The following is a 10,392-nucleotide window of genomic DNA, read 5'->3' as shown; positions in this document are numbered from 1 at the left end:
CTGCAAGGGGAATATGCTTGCGGGAAGGTTTGCTAGTGCTGCTGGGAAAGGTTTAAACTAGAATTCCGGGGGATAGGAACCAGAGTCAGAACAGATGGTGGAGTCCGATGTTGGTAAGACCTCAGACAAAGTCAGGAATCAAAAGGTTGAACCCAGTGTGACTAATATCCTAAGTTGCATATATTTCAATGCAAGATGTATTGTAGGAAAGGCAGATGAGCTCAGGCCGTGGATTAACACCATAAATTATGATGCTATAAACATTAGTGGGGCCTGGATGCAGGAGGGGCAGGGCTAGCAGCTTAATATTCTGGAATTCTGTTGTTTTAGATGTGACCGAGATGGAGGGATTAAAGGAGGAGAGGTGTCGTTATTCGGCAGGGAAAATGTCACTGCAGTGCTCAGTCATGACAGACTGGAGAACTTGTCTTATGAGGCATTATAGGTGGAGCTGACGAATATTAAACGTATGACCACATTAATGGGGCTATATTATTAAGCACTCAATAGTCCACGAGATTTAGAGGAACATATTTATAGAGAGATCGCAGACTGTTGCAAAATCCATAAGGTTGTGACAGTAGGTGATTTTAACTTCCCACTTACTGACTGGAAATCCCAAACTGCTAAAGGACTAGATGACATAGTGTTTATCAGATGAAGATCAGGAAAGTTTCCTTCATCAGTATGTTGAAGTCCCGACAAGAGAGCATGCAATACTGGATCTGCTATCAGGGAATGAGACAGGGCAGGTGATGGAGGATTTTTGGTAGGGAGCACTTGGCATCCAGTGACCATAAAGCTGTATCTTTCAAAGTAAATATGGAAAGAGATAGGTCTGGCCAACTGCTTGAGAATCTAAATTGGCGAATCTAAATTTGATGGATCAGAAATGAGCTGGCAAGTATGGAATGGGACCAGCTGTTTTCTGGCAATGGTGTACTTGGTCTTCAAAGGTGAAATTTTGAAAACACAAAGCTTGTATGTGCCTGTCAGAATAAAAGGTAAAGATAACAAGTGAAGAGATTGTTGGTTTTCAAGTGATATTGACGCCCAGGCAAAGAGTGAAAAGCAGATGCTTGGCAGGTGTAGGCAAGATCGTAACAAATTAAACAGAAATTGCACTGCAGATGCTGTGGTCAAATCAACACATACAAAAGTCGGATGAACTCAGTAGTTCGAGCAGCATCGGTTGAAATGAGCAGTCAACGTTTTGGGCTGAGACCCTTCATCAGAACTGATGAAGGAGTGGGCAGGGGCCCTATAAAGGAGGTGGGGGGAGGGTGGAAAACCAATCAGAGGAAAGATCAAGGGGTGGGGGAGTGGAAGCAGGGAGGGGATAGGCCGGAGAGGTGAAGAAGGAATGTAAGGGGAAAGCACTATGGGTAATAGAGGAAGGCAGAATCACGAGAGAGGTGATAGGCAGCTAGAAGAGGAGACAGAGAGAAAGTAGGATGGTGTAAGGGAGAGGGAGGGAATTAACGGAAATTGAAGAATTCAATGTTCATACCAAGGAGCTGCCCGACCTGCTGAGATATCCAGCTTTTGAACGGAACAAATTAAATGCTTATGGACTACAGAAAATATAAGGCAACACTTAAGAAAGAAACCAGGAAGGTTAACAGAAGGCATGAAGTTGCTGCAGCAGACAAGGTGAAGGAGAATCCCAAGGGATTCTACAGATACAGTAAGTGCAAAAGGATTGCGAGGGGCGAAATGGGTCCCCTCGAAGACCAGAATGGAAATCCTTGTGTAATGCTAAAACAGATGGGGGAGATCTTAAATGTGTTCCTTTCAACAGTATTTACTTGGAAGATGGATATATTGTCCTTAGAAGTGAGGCAAAGCAGCATCAAATACATGGAAAAAGAAAAGAAAATCTGCAGATTCTGGAAATCCAAGCAACATACGCAAAATCCTGGAGGAACTCAGCAGGCCAGGCAGCATCGATGGAAAAGGATACAGTCGTTGTTTTGGGCCGAGACCCTTCATCAAAACTGGAGGGGGAAAAAAAAAAGATGACTGAGCGGTAGAAGGTTGGGAGAGGGGAGAAAGAAACACAAGGTGATAGGTGAAACGGAGAGGGGAGAGGAGTGAGGTAGAGTGGTGGGAAGTTGATTGGTGAAAGAGATACAGGGCTGGTGAAGCGGGAATCTGATAGGAGACGACAGAAGACCATGGAAGATAGAAAAGGGGGAGGAACAACAGAGATTGGGGTGATGGGCAGGAAAGGAGATAAAGTGAGAGAGGGAAAGGGGAATAGAGAATGGTGAAGGGGTGGGGGAGAGGTGGTGGTATTACAGGATGCTGGAGAAATCGATGTTCAGGCCATCAGGTTGGAGGGTAACCAAATATAATTTAAGGTATTGCTCCTCCAGCCAGTGTGTGGCCTCATCACAATACTGAAGGAGGCCATGGGCTTACATTTCAGGAGTGGGAATAGGAAGTGGAATTAAAATGGGTGGCCAGCGGGAGATCCTGTTCTTTCTGGCGGATGGAGCATAGGTGCTTGGCAAAGTGGTCTTCCAATCTACCTCGGGTCTCACCGATGTGCAGGAAGCCACACCGGGAGTACCAAACACGGTAAATAACAACAACAAGCTCACAGGTGAATTGTCACCTCACCCATAAGCACTGTTTGAGGCACTGAATGGTAGTGAGGGAGGAGGTGTAGGGGTAGTTGTAGCACTTGTTCTGCTTGCAAGGGTGTCCCAGAAGGGTGATCAGTGGGGAGGGACGAATGGACAAGGGAGTAGCATAGGGAGCGATCCCTGAGAAAGCAGAAAGTTGGAGGAGGGAAACATGTGTTTGGTGGTGGGATCCCGTTGGAGATGGCAGAAGATACAGAGTGTTATGTGCTCGACGCAGAGGCTGTTGGGGTGGTAAGAGAGACCAAGAGGAACCCTATCCCTGGCATGCTGGTGGGAGGATGGGTTGAGGGCAGACGTGCATGAAATGGAAGAGATGCATTTGAGGGCAGCATTGATGGTAGACCTTGTACAGATTACAGAGGAAGCGATATTTGCTACCCTGAGGCAAATCAGGGTGGATAAATCCCCAGGGCCTGACAAGGTGTTCCCTCAGCCCCTACTGGATTTAAATGCAGGAATTCTGGGGCCCTAGCAGGGATATTTGAAACATTTAGTGACAGATAAGGTATCAGAGGATTGGAGGATAGCCAATGTTGTTCAGCTTTTTAAAAAGGACTTTAAACAGGAACCAGGAAACTATAGGCCGGTGAGCATGACATCAGTTGTAGGGAAGTCATTGATAAGTACTCTAGGTGACCGGATATGGACTGATTAATGATAGTTAGCATGTCTTCGTGCGTGGTAGGTCATGTCTAACCCAAGCTTAGAGTTTTTCAAGGAAGTTACCTGGAGAGTGGTGAAAGGCAAGGCACGTTGTCTACATGGGCTTTAGTAAGACATTGGACAAGGTCCCGCATGGGAGGCTGGCCAAGAAGGTTCAGTCGCTTGGCATTCAGAATGAGGTAGGAAATTAGATTAGGCATTGACTTTGTGGGAGAAGCCAGAGACTGGTAGTAAAGGGTGGTCTCTCTGACTGGAAATCTGTGACTAGTGGTGTGCTGCAGGGATCGGTGCTGGGTTCTTTGTTATTTGTCATCTATATCATTGATCTTGATGATAATGAGGTAAACTGGATCAGTGAATTGTGGATGACACCAAGTTTGGGGGTGCAGTGGACAGCAATGAGGACTATCATGGCTTGCAGAGGTATCTGCATCAGCTGAAAAATGGGCTAAAATGGCAGATGGAATTTAATACAGACAATGGTAGGTTTTGCAGTTCAGTAGGACCAACCAGGTTAGCTCATACACAGTGAACAGACGGGAACTGAGGAGTGTGGTAGAACAAAGGGATCTGGGAATACAGACCCATAATTCACTGACAGCGTCATCACAGGTAGATCGGGTCATAAAGAAAGCTTTTGGCACATTGGTCTTTATAAATCAATGTATTGAGTACAGGAGATGGGATGTAATGTTGAAGTTGTATAAGACGTTGGTGAAGCCTAATTTGGAGAATTGTGTGCAGTTTTGGTCTCCTACCTACAGGAAAGGTGTAAACAAGTTTGAAAGAGTACAGAGAAAATTTACAAGGATGTTAGCCAGGTCTGGAGGACCTGAGTTATAGGGAAAGATTGAACAGGGTAGTACTATATTCTTTAGAACGTAGACAATTGAGAAGAGATCTAATAGAGGTATACAATATTATGAGGGCTATAAATAGGGTAGATGTAAGCAGACTTTTTCTACTGAGGTTCGGTGGGACTCCAACCAGAGGATATGGATTAAGGGTAAATGATGAGAAGTTTAAGGGGAACATGAGGGGAAACTTCTTCACTCAGAAGGATGTAGGAGTGTGAAATGAGCTGCAATTTTAATTGTTCGGAGAAGTTTAGATAGCTACGTGGATAGTAGAGGTATGAAAGGCTATGGTCCGGGTGAAGGACAATGGGAATGGCCATTTACAGCATGGACTAGATGGGCCAAATGGCCGTTTCTGTGCTGTATACTTTTCTATGGTTCTGTGACTTTCCTTTGAATTTTAAAGTTATGTAAAATACTTTGTAATTTAACTCAGCTAGGACGAAGAACCAGTAACACATTTCCAAGTTAGCAAGATGTGCTACTTGAAGGAGAGACTGCGAAAGGAGTTTCTCCCTTCCTGGCGGTGGAGGTCACAGATTGTTCGGGAGCTGTCAAGGTACAGGAGGTGAGAAACGACAGAGCGTTTTGCAGGCGGCATGTTCTGCGGACGCTGCTGAGATTAAAGCGTCGGGTGCGGCTCTTGGAAACACCATGATCTGCCACCTCAATCATTGCTTGCCTGGCAGCACCGGAGAAGCGTTGTTTCTCGAGTGAAGGTGTGCAGGACGAAGTCACCAGCTTTAGGGTGAACAGCACTCGGCGGATTGATTTCAAAATAACAAAATGCTTGTAAAACTACTTCTGAGCCAGAACAAAATCAAAACTTGCTTTTAACTCTTTGGACAACACACACAAAATGCTGGTGGAACACAGCAGGCCAGGCAGCATCTATAGGGAGAAGCACAGTCGACGTTTCGGGCCAAGACCCTTCGTCAGGACTCTTTAACTCTTTGGAAAGCATTGATCGAACTTTTGAAAAATGAGTTTGCAGTGTGAAACTTCACAGACTATAGGGCCCAGTGGAGCAATACCTTTACTGCCATACTGACACAGCTCCGTAAATTCATTCCAGTATTCTCCCCTTTGATTGTTCCGCCGCTGTACATTACAATCTTTCACACAAGTTGTGATTTTAATTATCTCTGTCACGTTACAGGGTTTCTGGCTGGTAAAATGTTATCCCGGCCCGTCTGCCCGAGAGTTCTGTGAGTTTCCTGTTTAAACGTGTCGTGACCCTGCTGCTCTCATTCCCCGAGAAACAAAAACAAAATCCCGATGTATTTTTCTATAGTATTTTAATCAGATACAGTTCAATGCATCCAGAACAAAGTACAAAAGAGAAATTATTAACATTCTTGATTATAACCCCCCCCCCCCCCCAGTGAATAATCATACAAAAGTCCACGTTACAAAGCAAGGCGTGTTGGCTGGTCCCGGGTGACGAGCTTCACTGACAGCAGCTGCACTTGTCCCCTTCTCCTTTGCACACGCAGCCCTGGGCGCACTTGCTGCAGCCGACTGGGCAACAGGCGCAGCAGCCTAGACGAAAGAAAGCCGGGGACGAGTTTAGCTTGCAACATCCTACCGACACGGACTCCTGGTCCAGTACAGGTTGCAGGCTCTAACGTTACATTACTAACAAGCAGTTGCCATGGTGGGCGGGGGGAGGGTTCGGAGTCAGCTCGCAAGAAAACAGGGTTAATTCGCCACACATGGCAGTGTTACTGTGGGGAAAAGTATTAGCTGGACAAGGGGAATGTGAAAAAGAAATAAATGGCACTGCAGGAAGCCCTCCAGCAACCGGGTTCCAACATGACCTCAGGTGCTGCCCGTGTGGGGTTTGCAGGTTCTCCCTGCGAGAACTCCGCTGGGGTTCCTCGGGTTGCTCTGGGCTCCTCTCACAGCCCAAAAGAAGCGGGTTAGGAGGTTAGCGGTAAACACAAGATATTCTGCAGATGCTGGAAGTCCAGAGCAACACATATAAAAGGCTGACGGCACCCAGCAGGTCAGGCGGCATCTATTTAGAGGGGCTTTTCGGGCCAAGACCCGTCACCAAGTGGTTAAGTGGCCGCAGCATTTTGTCCAGAAGTAAAACAAAGCAGGGAAGCGGCGAAAGAATCGGGTGGCAGTTAACAGCACACGAGCTTGACAATGTTTTGGAGGTACGGGGGAATAAGGGCTTGGAATAATACTCTGATAGCAGACGGTTTGGACCCGGTGAGCCAAACGGTCGTTATACGTAATAAAAAAAAACTTGTCCTTCCTCCCCCCCATAAAGTTGTTAAAGCCGGTCTCTAAATTCCGTAAACTCACTCTTCTTACACGAGGTGCACTTGCAGTTCTGACACTTGCAGTTGTCTCCGCAGCTACAAGAACCGCCTGTTCAATTATAAGGAAAACAGAATTACTGAAAAGTTCCGTTGGACATTACAAGTAGGGTCCGAGCCCCGTTCGTCAGTTCCCACAACTTACTCTGGAAGCACGTGCACGGGGTGTCAGACATCCTTAATGCTTTCCTCCTTCTTCTCCGCTTCTCAGGTAGTTCGCTTCTATTCGCACCGAGTTGCTGAATGTGCTGACGGTCGGGGGCACCATACTTATAGAGCAGCGAACGGGATCGAGTGCAGACGGGAGCGGAGTGGGGCGGTGCGCAAGTCTTCGGCGCTGAGTGCAAATCAGGGCAGGGTGCCAAGGACAGACTGTATCGTGTTTTCCCGGGGCGGATTGATTACAGTACTGGGTAACGGGAACACACGCTAATTCTCACACAGTGACCCCCTCCCCGTCCCGCAGCCACTATAGCTGTCGATAGCGGGGTTTCAGTAAAGATAAACACACCACACGGACAGTATCGTCTTGCCAGCTCAGCAACTGATCCGTGATTAGACAAGAGGTGACGGGAGACGGAAATTTTCCACTTGCTCTAAATATCCCGACAAAAAGTGTTGGAAACTCTCGACAGCGTCCGTGGACTGCTGCGGACTCTAATATTACTTTAATAACTTGTACGTTAATGTATATATTATGTATAGTAAAGTGTTGGGCGGGTAATCGTGGCTCATTAAAAACCAGGTAGCTGCCCCGAGGGCATCTCTATACCGCAGGGAAACTCCTCAAATGCCCCATATTAGTGTTAATGGTATACACCTGTATAGCGTTAAAAATGCGCGAAATTAGTCAAATGACATCAACGCCTCGCGTATATATCGTATCAGATATATATTGTGAATAAAGCAGAGCTATGAAAAACAGCTAGACGAGCAGCGGGGCCAAGGTTCAGGAGGCGGTCCAATCTGCACACGGTGTTGTATACACTGCGAGCAGAAGTCGACATATCAGGCTATGCGCAAACAGAAACTCCCTTTCAACACGGCCGCGGATTTTCACACCGCCCGGTTACATAGCTTGTGACTCATCTGCCTTCGCCGCCGGGGAGCAGTGCTTTTGAACACGGCGTGTCGGACTCGAACAGCAGGCAGCGTCAGCATTTCGCAACTGAAGGGGAACGCTACGTGCAGAATTGTGAATGAAATGAGTGCAAATGGTTTGCAAATGGCTTCAGGTCACGAGACAAGCACGGGGGGAGGGGGGTGCGGAGACAGGGATTTGTGAAAATTTATTTTGCCGATCTGCAATTCTTAACACTGTCCCTCGCGGGAAACAGTCAAAAGATTGAAAAACCTACTGAATGTCTGAATCGCAAATAGATACTATTGAATCAGTTAGGTCAGGATGTAAGAATGAATGGAGGGAGAAAGCGGGATAGGGACAGAGAGAGAGGATTGATAAATATATGGTACGTATGTATGTAACAGAGAGATTAATAAAAGATGATCAGTCCTCCCTAACATGTTGACACTCTTCCGTACGTTGTTCAACAGGTCGCCCCACTTTTACCCAGTGAATTATTTCATTCAGTCCAGAAAAGAAAGAAATGTGAACGGGAGTTGCCCACCCCACCCCACCCCACCCCACCCCCAGTGCCCGCTCTGCCATTTGTCAAAACCATGGCTGTGTTCTACCTCGAGGGAGTGGACCACTGCGTGGAGTTCTTCCGCTACTGGAGGGAGGTGGACGAGGAAGCCCCTTAACTATTGTAGTCGGGTATCACCCCAAGAGACCATATGTGTAACAATCGTGCAACTAGTTTTAAGCAGTGTAACAGAACACTACGTGATGCATTGACTATGAAGGGAAGAGTGAAAGGCATCACACGGTTTCTTCTTATATTATTTTTATTATGAATAAAATTTAATTTTAATATAATATAAAACATTATTTTCCTGTTCGATCCCCACATCCCTTGATTTTACAACAATCAATAGATCCAGCAATCAGAACATTTCGATGTCCTGAGGCAATAACAGTAACATCGCGTTTTAATCATTTTAAAACCACACCATTATTTCACAGAGACACAAGACTGCTGATGCTGTAAAACTGGAGTCATGCGAAATTACTGGAGGAACTTCGTGGGTCAGGCAACGTCCATGGACTGCCGACGTTTTGAGTCGAGACCTTCATCAGAAGTGGAAAGAGGGGAGATAGCTGTGATACGATAATAAGCTGGGAGGTAGTAGGAGTAAGTGACAAAGGACTGAAGATGGTGTCTGTTAGGAAAAGACAGTTTGCAATAAAGGGAAGGAGGTGAGGTGGGGAAGCGGAGGAAGGAATGTGTGAGTGATGGACGGATCGGGAAGGCAGGGGAGGAGAAAGAGAAGGAGTGATGAAATCGGTGTTGTGATTATACTTTGGGGTACGACAAAACGAAAACATGACACAATTTTCCAGCTGAGTGAATGTTTGTGATTTTCCGACTGTGAGTGAGTGGCTCTGGTCTGGCTTTCAGGCAGCGATTATAGTGTCACCTGCTGGTCGAAGCCCCATATTACATGATCAAAAATAAATTATCAACTGAAAATATAGAATCGTACAGGCCGGAAACAGGCCCTTTCACCACAGTGTATACCTATACTAATCCCAATCGCCCACATTAGGGCTCGACCCCTCTATGCCGTTTCGAGTCCAAAATCCTTTTAAATATAGCAAACGTCATCTGCCTCCAGCACGTTGCCGACACCATCTTTTGTGTAAGGAAAACTTACTGCTCAAAACTCCTTTAACACCCCCCCCCCACCATTAAAACTTGTTCCCTCCTGTTCCGCGGGCCAAAACGCCTTGTTAAAGAGAGAGGTCAAACATGAACCGCCAGACTGGATCAAGCTGACAGTAACTCAAATAACCACACGTTACAACAGTATTGTGCTAAAGAGCACCTCTGAACGAACAACACCGAGAACTTTGAAGTGGATGGGCTACAGCAACAGAAGATCAGCAGAACACTAAGTGCACTTTGTTAGATAGAGGAGGCACCTAATAAAGGGAGTGACCTTTATGTATTTTGTTCTCTACGTAAGCTTCATGCGAGCAAGGAATTTCCTTGCACCCGGGTGTATTTGACAATATACTATCGATTTTTTCTCAGTTCCTGTGCTGTATCTTTTTGGATTCTTCTGAGCAGGTTTCCAAAGCAGAGTATGGCTGAGTATGCATTTAAGCATGGAACTTCAGGTAAACATAACCTTTATTTGTGGCAAAATTACAAACGTGATGCAAACAATGCAACAGGATTTAATAACGATATAACGCCTTCAGATAACAGATCTCATGCCATACTTTTGATGAATGTTCTGCTGCTTACTGAACATTTTTAAGCTCACTGAGCAATAATCGCGTTCTGGACTCGAGTGTCCCAGGACAAAGGTTACTATCTATCCTGTCCATGCGCCTCAATATAAACCTTGTCCATAAGAAAAATGCCAAAAATAAACGGTTCAATGCAGTCGAATACTTTACATTCATAGTCAATGTTTTCTGTCCTGTTCTATTACCGTACATCAACAGCATTTCTGCACCTCGTGTGGGTGGTAAACTTCAATAATTCATCACCCAACCAATCAATAGGTTCAATAGGTACATTTAATGTCAGAGATGTACGGTCAATGCTTTTCATACTGTTCGAACACTGCTGCAGCTCAAGGTTTTTATATAAATACTGCAGCAATTGAAGGGCGAAGAACCCTACACTGTGGTCCTTCCTCATCGAACCCTTGCGGTGGCTGCACCAAGCTCCTGTGCACCCCTCACTACGCAACCCTGGCAGCCTGGGATGTGCCAGGAGGCAGCATTCTTCCACGGCCATCTCGATGAGCTGGTAG

General features: G+C 46.0%; 1 protein-coding gene across 1 annotated transcript; it reads right to left on the bottom strand.

The window, feature by feature from the left end:
* Positions 1 to 5,536: 5,536 nt before the first annotated feature.
* Positions 5,537 to 6,786, bottom strand: mt2 (metallothionein 2). Its single transcript, XM_059992634.1, has 3 exons — positions 6,647 to 6,786; positions 6,488 to 6,553; positions 5,537 to 5,713 (listed from the first exon to the last, which is right to left on the bottom strand). Exons 1-3 carry the CDS (start codon positions 6,675 to 6,677, stop codon positions 5,622 to 5,624), a joined length of 189 nt encoding a protein of 62 aa, XP_059848617.1. The 5' UTR covers positions 6,678 to 6,786; the 3' UTR covers positions 5,537 to 5,621.
* Between the last annotated feature and the right edge of the window lie 3,606 nt (positions 6,787 to 10,392).

This window comes from Hypanus sabinus, chromosome 17 (genome assembly GCF_030144855.1).
Source record: "Hypanus sabinus isolate sHypSab1 chromosome 17, sHypSab1.hap1, whole genome shotgun sequence".
Lineage (NCBI taxonomy): Eukaryota > Metazoa > Chordata > Chondrichthyes > Myliobatiformes > Dasyatidae > Hypanus > Hypanus sabinus.
This window is presented reverse-complemented; position numbering and strand designations above follow the sequence as displayed.